Genomic DNA, 15,290 nt, shown 5'->3' with positions numbered 1-15,290 from the left:
GATTGTGTATAGTGGGTGCCTTAGGGAGATAAATGTCTTTATGCAGTTGGCATTGTAAACCTGGGACTAAGTTGCTGTCTGGAAAACTGAAACTAATTGCTTTCTTGGTCATTTTTCTTAGTGTTTGCCAAAAGGAGTGCTGAGCACTTCCTAGAACCTCAAGTGAAAATGTCTTTAGGAATGCAGCTGAACCATTTTTGTTTACTGTGTTGGGTAAACAACAGCACTTGCATGCTAAGGGCAGTGCTTTGATTATGAAGACAATTAAATACCTCACCACCTTCCTGCTCCTAAAGTACTGATACCATCCTTTGGCTTTGTAGCTTTGGTTTTTATAGGATCTTTTATTTACTGAAGTGATTCATGTTACTCAAGATACTGAAAGGTTTCTTACACACATTAGGGCATCAGGCCCTTCTGACTATACCAGTCTGAGATGGCTGCAAGTTCCTGTGAGGATGGAGCAGGGCAGGAAGGGGAAATGAACAACTTCAATGACGTAAGTCGGGCATATGAAGGACTTCTGGGGGGAAAGCATGAGGTGCAGCTGTGTACTTCAGTTACAAAAGATGCTGATGTCAAGCCAGGGTTCTGAAACAGCTTGAGTATGGCAATGTCAGCTGCAAAGTCAGATGGAAGCAAGCAGGCAGATGGCAGTGGTTATTCTTAGATCTTGTCTCAAGATGGTGCTCCAGTGTGCTGCAAGAGGACAAGTAGGGATAGAAACTCTGTAAGAAGTGGGAAAGCTGATGAAAAGATGGAAACCATCTCAGGGATTTCTGAGATACTAACTGATGATAAAACTACATTTATTTTGTACCCTCAATACAATGTTTTCCTTTTGTAAAATGGTAGTTCCACCTTTCTTTTCTTCACAAAACCCAAAAGAAGCTCTCAGAGAGGCTTCACTCTTAGGATGGGCATAGATGGCACTTGGCATCATGTGGCAGCTGCAGTGCAAGGAAATAATGCTGATTACTGAGATTCTGGATCATGGTGACTTGGTTGTACCTGTCTTGTTTTCTGTTAAAGGACAAAGGCAGCCTTGTGATATCTGATTTGCCCTTTACTTGTGGATGTAAATCTAGCAGGCGCTTAAAACAGCTACCAATCCACTTGTCCTTTGTTTTGACCTGCTGCACAGAAGAGAGAGCTTTTGCTTCATATCTCATGATAATGCATGGAAATTTAATAGTCAAAAATATGCATTGATTCTGTGGCAGATCAAGTCAGCATTAAAATTTTTACCTATTCCATTACCAGGAGCAAAACCAAGTGAAAGAATAAAATGTCCTAATAATTAAACCATCCTGAATTTGCTCAGAGAGTTTAAGGTCAAACTCTGTTAATTAATTGGTTCCAAACTGAAGAAGTAAGAAGTATATTAATCTGGAAATAAGGAGCCTGTGCCTACAGCTTTTTGTTCTTTCTATTGGGAACCAGCTTCTATTGAAACCAGCTTAAATTGGCAAAGTCAAATGGTGTAAGGACAGAGCTTAATGTCTTCCAATTGTACAGCCAAGTAAGGAGGGAGATGAAGCTTTTCAGGAAATTAAATGTCCCCTTCAGTTCACACCCATTCCTAACACAATATAGTTGCTGAAGAGATGCGTGATCTCTCTTGGTTTATTCACTCAGGGCCAGAATTAATTTTTTATTGTACTTATGTGATTTGATGCAAGGTGAAAGTTTGCTGATGTTGGGGAAAAGGATGATTAGCTTCTAATAACCTGTAATAGGGAGAGGATTATGAGAACATGCCCTTCCTACACGTTGCAGTTTGTCTTCCTATTGCACTGGAAGTTGTAAGTATCTGGACAAACAGGGAGCCCTGTCAGCACACTTAAAGCGCCCCGAAGGAAGCTCTGAGGGCATGGCCACAAGACTGGAAAGGGTTCATTTCTCTTCCTCAGAGTTTCATGGTGTCCTGGATCCAGTCAAGGTAACGAATCACATTTGTGTAAACGCCAGGCACGTCCTTGCGGCCACAGCCTATTCCCCAGCTGATGATTCCGACCAGGTACATCCGATCCTCCTGCAGACACACCAGGGGCCCTCCAGAGTCACCCTACACAGAAGCAGCAGGTTAGTAACGATCTCCTTGTTTATTTTTGCATTGCTTTTCCCACCCCCACGGCCTTTAGGGGTGCACTGGTGTCTACAGAAACAGCCCATGTAGCGTGCTCACAGATCAAGAGCCCTTAGTTGTCACGGACATGTTTTATGAAAAATCCTTTTGCTGGGATCTTTTCTCCTGAGAAGCTGAAAAGCCTCAGAGGAAAAGAAAAACAATAATTATCTGCTGCTGTGGAAAGCAACAGGTGGATCTGGGATTGGTCTCATGTGGTTGTTTCTAATTCATGGCCAATCACAGTCCGACTGTCTCAGACTCTGCTCAGTCACAAGATTTTATTATCATTCCATTCCTTTCTATTCCTTTCATGATGAAATCTTTTCTTCTATTCTTTGAATATAGTTTTAGTATATCATTTTCTTATAATATAGATCATAAAATAATAAAACAGCCTTCTGAGACATGGGGAAAAGAATGATTAGCTCCTAATAACCTGTAATAGGGAGAGGATTATGAGAACATGCCCTTCCTACACGCTGCAGTTTGTCTTCCTATTGCACTGGAAGTTGTAAGTATCTGGACAAACAGGGAGCCCTGTCAGCACACTTAAATCTTCTCATCTCTTCCCTCGTCCTGGGACCACCTCAAAGACCACCACACTTAGTAACAGTACTTTGACCTAAGTCACTTTTGTGTTCCAGACTCCCCTCAATGCTCCTCTTATGGGCAGAGACACAGAAAAATGTGACACTAAAGTGTCTAACTTTGTACGGAGCTCATTTATGAAATGCAGATAAAATACTGAAAAGAAAAAAGAGAGGAAGGCCCTTATTGAAGCTATAGAGATCAAAGAGGTTTTATACTGCTATGTGTAACAGTGAAGCAAAGTTATTAAATAGCTGTTTAACCAGAAAGGATGTGGATTGAATGCACACCTTCCTTTTTCCTCATGTTGTTGCTCTCTACCATCTTCCAGCCTTTATCTTCTCTACTTTCCAGAGAGGGGCACCCCCTTCCTTCTACAGAACCTCCTGCTGAGTGCTTTGTATGCTCACATAACAGAAAATACTAGGAAATGCTGGGGTGGGTTTTCCTGTTCGGTTTTGTGGTATTTCCTGTATTTGGGATTTTCAAAAGTCTGTGTTGCTCTGGTTTGATTGCTTAAGTGTTCCCTGCCTTCCCCTCCATGAGATGAAGAGAAATGAGAGAGGAGCCACCAGTTCTGTTCATCAGAAGCCTACTTGAACTGCCATGTAGGCAAATGCACCAACTTCTTTAAACTGTTTTCTGAAGCTTTTTGTTCAGTTAGCTCAAAGTACAGAGAAAAGAAAAGAGAAAAAGAACAGAGTTGGGTTTTACCTTGCAGGCATCATCAAGGTGCCTTGTGTCTCCTGCACATAACATGTTCTCTGTAACTGTCCTGTTGTCCAGGTACTGTGCTGTGCACCGACTGGCTGGGAACAATCTGACATGGCCTTCCTTCAGCTGCTCTGAGTAGAATGGAGAAACTGCAAGAAAAATGACAAAATAAATATGTATCTATGTCTGTGCATGTGCATATAGATGTTTTTTAAAAGTTGCAATTCCGTTTCCATAGTTTAGGGGAGGGTGAACAGAAGAAGCTCTGTGGCTAAACCAAAATTTTCTTGCAAAAGGGTCCTTTTAATCTTGGGTGTTGCACTTTGATAATCAGAACAGCTTAAATCTAGCTGAGAAACAATACTGTTTCTTCAGCAAGCTAGAGAGGTTTCTGCAGGCTCCAAATTCAAGACTGCCAGATTTCTTGGGTGGATAAATCATCTTGGCATAGTTACATCAATCAGAGTGAAGTCATGGGAAATGTCTATGAAAATACCTTAACTGTATGAAATAGATCCTAACTTTTTAACATTAGACTTGCACTAACAAAAGGTAAATGCTTTGTCATACATAATACTGAGTAACTGGTACAGTCATGTTGGAATGGAAGAGATTTGGGTGGTCAGTTTTGATATTGGATTTATTCTCCTGCATAGCTACAATTGCACAAAACTGAAAGTTGGCAGGATTGTTGTTATTCAGTAAAGTTTTGAATTACAGCTGCAGCATCTTTTCCCTCTCAGCATTTTTTCTGTACTCCCTGTAAGAAATGCTGAGGACAAGCTTTAAAAGCACTTTAAAAATACTTTATGCCCCACTTCATGATCCATCTATGTCTTTAGGTCTGTTCCAAAACCCCTGTGGATCCAAACTGTGATTAGGTCTTGTATGATAAAATGCTTCACAATTTTTGTCTTACTAAGTTTACAAGTTAGAGAACTTAAAGAAGATGGAAAAGGAAGAAAGTGAAGTAAGGGCTGGGGTTTTTTTTGTTTGCTTTAAATACAGGTCTGCCTGTGTATACCTTCAGACAGCTTTTATTTCTGTTTGTTACAGCTCACTTTAAAAACAATTTAATCAGCCTTTTAATGTATATCTGGGATTGTTATTTTTTTGCTAATCTCTGCATAGCCAATGCCTCTTTGAATAAGGCATCAATCTGCAACTGCATGGTAGATCAAGGCTTGACAGAAATGGATTTCTGTCCAAATTACAGTATCTGAATGTACTGAGTACAGCAGATGTGGCAGCCCTGATTGTGAATCTTATGTCTCTCCTACCTTATTCATTGTGGCTTTTTTTTTTTTAGTTTTGTACTGTGGAGAGCATCAAGGAAGACTCCACAACTGACAGAACTGAGATGAATAACTTACAGCAAAACTTTTGAGTAACTCCTACACACATTTTGTAGTGCTCATATCAGCCAATATGTTACATTACACATTCAGTGGTGCTAAAGGCTTCAATTCTTTGAGGGCAGAGGACTGACTGAAGCTCTGGACACGTCCACTTGTATCTTCTACTTACATTCATCACTTTTGCCATAGCCAGAGATCTCACATTCAGTCCAGTCAGGCAGCTGCAGCTCAGGGGTGGGGAGGCAGGCAGTGCGGACAGTGCCCGTCTCCACTGCGCAATCTTCTGCATCTGAGCTCAACTGCAACAGAGCTGAGCAAGGAAAAAACATCCCGGCTTCATTAGTCACAAACTCGAGCCAACCACCACCTTCCAGTCACAAAGCCAGAGAAGTTCTTACCAATATCATTGTTGAAATTTTCTGAGTCAAATCTCTGATGCACAATGTAGTTCTTCACCTCAAACTTCTGTTCACTTTCCTCAGGAGTTGCTCGGGAAGTCCTACCCAGCACAATCTTCAGCTGATTTGTACTAAAACTGAAGCAAAGAGAGTCTCTATTCCTGTGTTTACTAGAGTGGACCCTTCCCTTGAAGATGTGCTATTGGAAAGTCTGTTTTTTGGTTTTTTTTTTTCTTTTAATTTTCTTAAAATTTATTTTTATTTTAGCTCTATTACTACTTTGTTACCCAGGCAGTTTGACTTCAAAGTGACCTATTTACCTTCATTTTTGTTCTGTGTGCTTACAGTCCCTTGCTGTTCTCAAGTTTCAGATGGTTCTGCATTGTGTATTGACAACTTTGTTCTCAAGGTATCTGGTACTCTCCTGTGCTACCTTAATGCCATCCTGCTAGTTTGCCCAATTAAATGCCTCTCTGTCATGCTCAGCACAATTAACTATAATCTTTAGTGCAGACTTACTGGGATAAAGAGGGTTTTTCCCAAGTCTTATACCCTTCCAGTAAAGCTATACTGGATGCTTCTATTTTCCAGACTTTTTTCCCCCCCATAGTACTGAACCCTCAACTTACCCTTCCTCAAAACAGTGAGCAGCAGACAAAACCCAGCAGGAGCTGATCAGAATTCCTCCACAGAGGAAGTGCTCTCCAGGCACTCGCTGGTACTTCACAAAGATGGCAGCTTGCCACGGGTGTGCCGCAATGTCTGTGCTGGAGCCACCTTTAATCCTGAACTGCCGCGCTCTGCGCTGCCGTAAGCCACAGGTGGCTGTGGATGACAAACCCAAAATTAAGATTTTTTTGTTCAGGCACCCTTGCTTCGAGTTAGGGTTAAGATCCTCCTAGTCACCAGTTCATGTTGAGGCAGCCTGCCATGAACTATTTAGTATTTGAGTCATGCCTGTTTCCTAGGAAACTTGTATTCTGATTTGAAAAATACAGTAAGGAAACCCTGCCTTTCCTGTTCTCCATTTCTGCAATCTTCCCTTCTGGCAGACCAAAAGGCACTTGTGTGAGAGTGGCGCCACAGAATCTTTCTGCTCCAAAAAGCTTTTCTTGTTTGTTTGTTTAACTCCAGCTCTTTTTTCACTGGAAGATGCTGGACTGTAACACAGCTTTTTTTTTTTCTCTAGATCTTATTTTAACACAGATGACATGCAGGACAGTAATGCTTCAAAGAAAGAGAAGAATGAGGAGTGCTGGTATCCTTACAGCAATTAGGCACATTGCAGTACTCCCAGGTGAGCTGATTTCCTTTCAGGACATGGCACCAGGGCTTGCTGTCATTGTCAGGATTTCTGCAGCAGAGGAGAGGGAAGAGCTGTTTTTATTATCAGATCTGCAGAGAGTTTGCAGAGACCTAAAGGTGTCAGACCCAAGTATATTCTTTTTGATTTTTCTAGAGATACAGAGGGCTCTAAGGGCACATTAAATTTGCACTTGCAGAGTCTGATCTTAAAGAAGCATAAATAGGTCAGGTGGAATAAAATTCCTATTGGGAGTGAGTTTCATTGTCACCACTAATGTACTTTGTGTGCTTTACTAATCCATGTAAAAGACTAGAGCCTTGCCTTAAGAGTACTGCAAGGCAGTTTGGTGGTTTTGGTTTTTTTTTAAATTCTATAACCAACTACATACCTGCAGAAATTGTGACTGCCAAGGCCCAGCTGGTAAGCATCTCTTCTCCAAGCAGTGTATACCTTGTTGATGAGGATTAGAGAATTCCACTTCAAACAGGCAGCTCCAGAGCTGGTAACACTGTGGCTGCCACGGTAATCTGTGCCTCTTCCAGAGCTGCACTTGGTGTTCCTAACTTCAATAAGAAAGCTGCACATTACCAGATTGATGTGAACCTGTCAGTTGTTCCTAGGTGTGATTTCTATCAAAGTATTTATATATTACCTCTATGTGTCTCATCATCTCAGTGTTATAAATACTAAAAGCCTAAATGCAATATAACATGAGAGTCTCAACTTTTTAGGCTACAGAAATAGCCCAAGTTCACAGAGAGCCCTTGATATATGCAGTGAATAATGGAAATTGCAAAGCCCATTCCCTGTCCATGTACCTTTTGAACAGGAGGGCACACTGCAGTGTTCCCAGGTGTACCTTCCCCCTTTGTAGATGTAGCACCAAGGTCTGGAATCCTCATCTGGGTTTCTGAAAGAGTCCCAATATTATGCATCATTATAAAGCTATTGCCATAGTGTCATGTAGTCCAGCTACTTTGCTAACTCAGTCCTGCTCTGCAGTGAAGATGTGGACTGAACCATCAGAAGTTGCTACATTTCCTATTTGAATTATAAAACTGTGGAGTACATTGAGGTGAAGCTGAGATGGCAAACAGCAGGAGTGGGCAGCATGTTTGTGCAGCTTGGGTCATGTACAGGAAACTCTAGGTTTTTACAGTTTTGACCAGGATTTGAAGCAGTAAGAAACTGAATTACAAATGGAGTTTAGGGAGGGCTGGGAAGGTACAAGAGGAAGACTGTGGGGTTAGAGACACTTGCATTTTGTAGTCTGCCATAAACATCCAGTCTAGGAAGATCTGAAGTTCAGATATGTCTACAGATGTTGCAATTCCTGCTCAAGGGCTGCACAGAGTGTGCAGAGTGTGCCCTGCTTGGAATCTGGCTACAGCAATCAGCCTTTCTTTTGCTCCAGGCTCTTTGAATGGGCTGATCCCTGTGGCTCTGACCTTCCATCAGTCCCTCACCTGCAGTAGTTGTGATTGCCCAATCCCAGCTCAGCAGCATCCTCTCTTTGGCCACTGTACATCCAGTTCACCAAGCCATCACTATTCCAATTTAAGCATTCAGCTCCACTCTCTGTCGTGCTCCAGGTACCCCTGTATGTTACTCCAGTGTCTTTGTAACATTTAACTTCAGTATCTGAACAAAAGGGGAACAAAAATGTAAGGACAGCATCCAAATTCTTTCCCAGACAGCTTCCCTAGTCTCTGTTAGGTTTAAACTTGGCTCTCAGACATCTTGTCTAGTAAGTCAGTGAAAATTCTCTGTCAGGCAGATTGTGAGTGGACATGAAGGTCTTCAGTTGCAAAATTCACAGTTTTATTAAGAGACACCTAAAACAACTCAGGTGTCCTTCAAAGTTCTTGTAGTAATAGCTTCAGAATAAAAAAAGACAACTTATTAGAGAGCCTAGCCTGCAGCAGGAGCTTCTGGTACCTCATCCTTGTGCACTGCATAGCTAACATCACTAGCATTGCTCACAGCAGCTGGTGTGGTACACTCACCTATTTCACACTGCTTCCCTGAGAAACCTTGGTGGCACTGGCAGATGAAGAGCTCTGGGGAATAATATGCCTGTGAACATTGGCCCCCATTGTAGCATTTATTTCTAGTGCAGACTGTGGAATAAGCAAAAGCCAGGAAATACTGTTAGATTTCACAGAAGCAAGAAACTGGCAATGTATACACACCTTTTATTTTCCTGTCAGTCTCCTTTAGCCTGTTCTGTTTTGCCCTACCCACCTGTCATTGCCATGTTCTTACAGCCTTTTTATGCAGTGCTTCCATTCTTTCTTTGTTTTTCTTTTCATTCCTATCCTCTTCTGTACCCAGACAAATTTTCTGTGCAGTAGCTGTGGCCCTGACTGTTCTTCTTTAGGATGATTAGATGGACAATCTCTCAGCATCTCCTTTTTCTTTGTCATACATACCTCTGACAGGCACGGTGTGGCACCGGCTCCGGCCACTGTCACACCTACAGTATTCTATTCTGCTCCCTGAACGCCTCAGCCAGGTCCCCCTGTGTTGGTAAATTGCTGCAGATGAATTATCTGTGCAAATGGCTGTAATCAGAGAAAGGAAACCTTCTTTTAGAGATGTAGGGAAAAGACCTGGCTGAGCAAAAGGACTCTGTCGCAGACATCTTTCATGAAAAATCCTTTCTTAGGATTTTTCCCTGTGAGAAGCTGCAGTTTCAGCAACCAGAAGTAACCAATGGTGTTATCTGCTGCTGTGCAATGCAACAGGCAGAGCCGTGATTGGTCTCCTGTGGGTGTTTGGATTTCCTGAGCACTCATGGCAGAGCTGGCTCTTGCTCTGTCTGAGACACAGATCTTTGTTATTCATTCTTGTCTATTCTTAGCTTAGCTAGCTTCTGAAGAAACCTTTTCCTTTCTATTGCTTTTTAGTATAGTCTTAATGTAACATATATCATAAAACAATAAATCAAGCCTTCTGATCATGGAGTCAACCTTCTCGTCTCTTCTTCATCCTGAAAACCCCTGTGACCACGGTCACAGGACTCCCTTCTGTTTCCAGGAGAAAAGTAGGAGAAAGATGGGAGCATCTGTCTAATGGGTTGCCCTTTTTCCTTCTCAGACCACAGCTGTCCCATCTCTCTCTCTGCTGTGCTGCCAGATGTCCTATTTCACTATTGGCTGGCCTCTTTTTATTTCAGGAAAAGCAGGGGGAAGGGAAAACTTTGTTGTGGATGGTATTAATGGTCTCGTATTTTGCTTTTTGACTCTCTCATCCACATAACCATGACAAAAAGCTTTCAGGCTCTGTTTCTTCAACATCATTTGCTTTCCCCTCCCATGTTCATACTGCTCCAGCTAAGATGGTTTTAGTCAGCCTGGCTTACCTCTAGATCTGGCCCCTCGTTTGAAACGCGTGAGTAAGCCCTGCAAGCAGAGAAGTGAATTCTGTCAGTGACTGCTCTCTGCAAAATATGAGAGAACAAGGACCTTCAAAGAGTCAGGCCTTTTCTTGAGGGAGTCAGGGGAGCTCTGAGGAACTGCCTGCCCTCTTCTCAGACAGTCCAGTGAAAAGTGCCTCTGGTACCTCAGGATGGCTTCCTAAGAATTGTTAATTGTTTAGTTGCCACTGATTACCAGGTGATTGCTTGTCCCTCAAAGGTAACATTAATTCCTCTGGTTTCTGGTGAGCTAAGCAGACTCTCCTGCCTGATGCAGGCAGCTGGAGTCAATGCTAAGGAAGTGCTGCTGGAAATACAGCAAGATGGCAAGAGAATGATTTGATGCATTGGCCTCTTACCTGGCACTGGGCAGTCATGATTGCTCCCACCAGCAGAAGGAGACATGGGAGTTTGCCTTCCATTCTGAGTGTTTTCCACATCAGTTCCAAATTTCAAATTATCTGTAGAGACAAAAAATAAGATGTTGAACAAAGGAGTTTTACAGTGTGTGTTTTCTCTCTTCCTTTTACAATATAGTACCCACTCTACAAACCAAGAGCTGGGGGTGTGATAGAGTAGCAGGCACAAGATCCAGGCAAGCAGCTACACTTTAATTTCCAGTCTCTAGGATTGCCCTGTAGTTCCAAATATTTGAAATAATATTCCAGCACCGTTGCCCACACTATCACCTTTTTATCATCCATGTTATATGCAGAAAGCTAACCCAATTATCTGAGAAAATTACTGCTTCCAGAAATCATGAGCTCAGACTGTTTATATAAAGGCAGAGAAGGCAGCTGGATAACAGCTGGTGAAACTGAAGTATGATAGATGAGTCATGAATTGGGATTCAAGGCTAACATGGAGAAAGACTCTGTGGTTTTTTAGTAGTTTTGTTGTTGGGGTTTTTTTTTTTTTGTTGTTTGTCTGTTTTAAAATTTGTTCAAAGCAAAAGGCACAAACAGTCCAGTTTCTGAAGCAGAACCAGGAGTACAACAGGATGTGATTTCTCATCATCAGGCTGCAAAAAGAAGGGACTTAAGTTGCAAGTCAGACTGAAAAGATTCACAAGAACATCTTCTGAGAACCCTAATTACTCCATACTTTGTCTTTGGGTCACATCTTGATGATAAAATCCTTATAATGTGGAGCATCTCAGCGATTTGTATTGGTCCATAGATTTCACAGTACACTTTTTATATACTTTCAAGCTATTTTTCACCTCTTAGGAAACATTTTGCTTTGTACAGCAAGCCTTTTTAAAAGTGCTACAAGTGATTTTCAATGAATTGATGTTCAACATTAATTTCAATTGAATCTGAACTAAATCAGCAGCATTCCCAAAGCCAAAGTGCATGATCTGAACTGCTCCAGTCCCTTGCTTTCTGCCCTAACTCTGCATAGTGTCCTCACTCATTATTACAGCTCCCCAGGCTTGTGCTCTGCATCCCACAGCAATGGTTTAACTTGCTGATTGTTGGTATCACAGGTGATCTTTGTTGTTACCTGTGGAGAACAGGTCTGAAGTTCTTACAACTGTAAGAAACAAGGTTCTGGTAGCTAAGATGCATTCAAGGAAAGCTTTGTTCAGTGAAACTACTCAGATCACAGTTGCTGCATTGTTAGAATTCCTGCCTGTTGAGACCTTATTTCAGAGGTGCCTGCTAGGATGCCCCAAAAACAAGGCAACGCCACATTTTTTATATTTTTTTTTTTGGGGTTTTTTGTTTCTTTTGGTTGTTTTTTTTTTGGTGGGAGTTCAGCTGGCCTAACTGATATCTTGGAAGAAGTCCCAGCTACCTGAAACCAGCAGGAAACTGCAGATCATTTTCAGGGGGTAGCAAGAAACATCTTTTAAACTTCAAAATGTCCTTTTTATGTCCTTCTTTGGCTGGAAGACTGACATGAGGAGTCTCTATTTAAAAAGAACCTGCATGGCTTAATCAAGTTCATCTCATATATTCATCTGTACAAGCAGGTTCTAGCTGTACACAGCAAGTGTTTATACTGCAAAATGCTGTAGGCAGTCTCTAGAACAGACTTCTGTTTTTGGGGGGAAAGAGCTAAAAATCCAAAAGAAAACAAAAGTAAGATGCTGTAGTCTTTGAAGACATTGGAGGAAATGAATATTTTAAAGTCTTTGTTTCTGGAATCATTCTCAGTATTTCCTGTGGTTTTGGCCACATTTAAGGAGAAGATGACCCCCCCTCCTCCTCCTCTGTGTCCCTCCATTATCATGCTTTGGAACCTGGGGTGAGAGGCTTAGTCTCATCTCCTCCTGAGAAGATCAGATAAATTCTCCTTCTGCAGCTAGTTCTCTGTGCCTCCTTACCTTAGCATCAAGTTATTTGTCCAGAACTCCAAAGTTCTTCTGCCAATGCCCTTTGTGCAGGAGACTCCTCCTTGCTGAACTGGTCAGAGCCTGAGGCTGCCAGCCCTTTCCCTGGAATGCTTCAGCTTTCTTGAAACAACTGAAAGTCAGCAGCTTTATCTACACTATGAATCGCTTCAAAAGCAGGAAGGCAAGAGCTCAGTTAGTTAACCATCATGGTGCTTCACTTATTAATTTGGGATTTATTAAATATTAATATTTAATAGTATTTCATGACAATGCCATTGATGTGGAAAACAGGAATCGCCCTTTTTGAAACAGGTGCAGAGTAGTGCCTACCTTTTTTTATTTTTTGCTTTTTCTCTTCTGTTTCCTCTTGATTTTCTTTCCAGACCAGTCTTGCTCTGTGTTTTCCCGTGTCTCTGCTCTGATTTCTCTGTGCTGCTCGCAGCGCCACTAGAGGGGGTGGAGCTGGGCCATGGGCGTGCTGAACGCATCCCACCCCTTCCCGAGCATCCCGGGCACGGTCCGGCCAGGGGGATGGACCAGGCAGGGGGATGGACCAGGCAGGGGGATGGACCAGGCAGGGGGATGGATGGACCAGGCAGAGGGATGGATGGTCCGGGCAGGGGGATGGACCAGGCAGGGGGATGGATGGTCCGGGCAGGGGGATGGATGGTCCGGGCAGGGGGATGGATGGTCCAGGGCAGGGGGATGGATGGTCCAGGGGGATGGATGGTCCGGGCAGGGGGATGGTCCAGGCAGGGGGATGGATGGTCCAGGCAGGGGGATGGATGGTCCAGGGGGATGGATGGTCCAGGCAGGGGAATGGATGGACCAGGGGGCTGGATGGTCCAGGGGGATGGATGGTCCAGGGGGATGGATGGACCAGGCAGGGGGATGGACCAGGCAGGGGGATGGATGGTCCAGGGGGATGGATGGTCCAGGGCAGGGGGATGGATGGTCCAGGGCAGGGGGATGGATGGTCCAGGGGGATGAATGGTCCAGGCAGAGGGATGGATGGTCCGGGCAGGGGGATGGATGGTCCAGGGGGATGGATGGTCCAGGGGGATGGATGGTCCAGGGCAGGGGGATGGATGGTCCAGGGGGATGGATGGTCCAGGGGGATGGATGGTCCAGGGCAGGGGGATGGATGGTCCAGGGGGATGAATGGTCCAGGCAGAGGGATGGATGGTCCGGGCAGGGGGATGGATGGTCCAGGGGGATGGATGGTCCAGGGGGATGGATGGTCCGGGCAGGGGGATGGTCCAGGCAGGGGGATGGATGGTCCAGGGGGATGGATGGTCCAGGGCAGGCGTCCGGACTGTCGGGGAGGGAGCCCGTGCGGGAGGGACAGGAGGAAAGCTGCTCGCTGCCATGCTGCTGGATTTCACATTTGGCTTCTTTTGTTCTTTCTCTTTTCCAGTCAGAGAGCAGATTCAGGTTTCAAAACAATTTTTTTCCCCCATTGAACACCTTATTGTTCAATGTGATGAACTGTCCTGTCCCATGACGCTTCTAGGAGTGTGAGTGAAAGCACAGCTGTATTATTTCTAATATAACTAGAAGTCTGCAGTATGTAGACTTAATCCTAATAATTTCACACACAAGTGTGCTGTATTCCTAATTAAGATGTTTGGCAGAGAGGCCCTGACCAGCTTGTGGAGCAAAGCATGCCCTGAACAGAGTCATGGGAGAAGAAACAGTCACGGGAGCTTTCAAGTTAAATGAGCAAAACTTCTTGGAACTTTAGATACAAATAAGGAACAGCATGTTCAGGGCCAGAGTTAAATGTTCACTGATATTACTCATCCTAGAAAATGAAGATTTATTCATCAGAATGTGGTCACGAGGTATTCGGTTATCAAAGTGTGGCAGGGAAATGTGATTTAGATTTTTTCAGTTTTAGAGCTGATCTTAGGGCACTGTTATGAAAACAGCCAGTGCTGCAATTGTTACAGTGATCAATGTGTCCCTCCTGCTTGGAACTCAGGATGTGACACACTTGCAATCAAGCTCCTGACAGAATTCAGTGTAAGACATAAGAACCAGTGTGTGAGGGACTTCCATTTTCAGAAGCAGCTGCGTGGAGTCCTCATTTGGAAAGCACAGCACTGGATATTTTGCATAATGGTAAAGAGAAATGCTGGCTACTCTGTGTGTTTATCTCCTCTCTGCATGGAGATCTATGTCAAGACTATAAATTTTATTTCTCCAAGAGTCACAGTGCTGGTGATAACATTACTGCCATAAATCTGATTTAAGTGTAGCTGCATTTGACTGTTTCTGGATTTCCAGTTGTTGAGGTGGAACACTGCTGAGCGAGCAGGGGCTAATTTATTTTATTTTTAAAGATAATAGCCATTTGACTTCTAGATTAAAGATGCTAACAAACTGATGGCCATGGGGGAAGCTTGCAGAAATTATTTCCTTTTCACAGCTTAAGGACCACTATAATTGTCTACAGAGTGTGGTGCCATTTGTAGGGCTTAACATATTTTAGGAAAGTGTCTGCTCTCTCAAGCACCATCTACTGGCTTTTCTCTAAGTTGATCCTCGGGATAATTTCAGCCGGACTGTTTAATGGCAGGGATGAGGTGTGACACCGTGACATCCCACGGCAGGTCCGTGTCACCCTCTGTGCCCGGTGACTTTGGCAGGTCCAGCGCAGGAGATGGGAGTTGCGGCAGATCTTGGAACGCGCTTTCCACCCCCGTACTCTTGTGTGTCTTTGCAGCGGCATTAAAGCACCTCACGCCAGCCAGCCCAGGAGGAAGAAGTATCCAAACCCGATGGAATGCCCAGAGTAGCGCTTTTGCTCGGGCGGTGCGCTGGGAAAACCAAACGCTGCGTTCCGGATTGGCAAATTTTAGAGATGCTGCGGGAAGAAGACACCAACACTGCGATTTTACTTACACAGCCCACGAGCTGTCCTGTCCTCTCATCCCGAGCCCCTGGCTCCAGGCGGTACCGCGGCGATCGGGGCGGCGATCGCGGTTCCACCGGGGCGGCCCCGCTCGTCCCCTTTGAGGGCGGCGCTCGCTC

The 15,290-nt window shown here is 43.9% G+C and overlaps 1 protein-coding gene across 4 annotated transcripts; it reads right to left on the bottom strand.

The window, feature by feature from the left end:
- Positions 1 to 792: 792 nt before the first annotated feature.
- Positions 793 to 15,282, bottom strand: PLAT (plasminogen activator, tissue type). Of its 4 annotated transcripts, XM_066567277.1 has the most exons (15): positions 12,585 to 12,741; positions 12,246 to 12,419; positions 10,273 to 10,374; positions 9,860 to 9,899; positions 8,928 to 9,059; positions 8,502 to 8,615; positions 7,962 to 8,136; positions 7,314 to 7,405; positions 6,884 to 7,058; positions 6,458 to 6,543; positions 5,819 to 6,014; positions 5,190 to 5,326; positions 4,961 to 5,101; positions 3,434 to 3,582; positions 793 to 2,068 (listed from the first exon to the last, which is right to left on the bottom strand). In XM_066567277.1, exons 3-15 carry the CDS (start codon positions 10,351 to 10,353, stop codon positions 1,910 to 1,912), a joined length of 1,677 nt encoding a protein of 558 aa, XP_066423374.1. In that variant the 5' UTR covers positions 10,354 to 10,374; positions 12,246 to 12,419; positions 12,585 to 12,741; the 3' UTR covers positions 793 to 1,909. The 4 variants fall into 4 exon arrangements, with proteins under 4 accessions (XP_066423374.1, XP_066423375.1, XP_066423376.1 ...); XM_066567278.1 differs by lacking the exons at positions 12,246 to 12,419; positions 12,585 to 12,741 and adding an exon at positions 15,162 to 15,282; XM_066567279.1 differs by lacking the exon at positions 12,246 to 12,419.
- Positions 15,283 to 15,290: the final 8 nt, after the last annotated feature.

This window comes from Molothrus aeneus, chromosome 29 (assembly GCF_037042795.1).
Source record: "Molothrus aeneus isolate 106 chromosome 29, BPBGC_Maene_1.0, whole genome shotgun sequence".
Classification (NCBI taxonomy): Eukaryota; Metazoa; Chordata; class Aves; order Passeriformes; family Icteridae; genus Molothrus; species Molothrus aeneus.
Note: the sequence above shows the minus strand (reverse complement) of the source record. Positions and strands in the feature narration are given on the sequence as shown.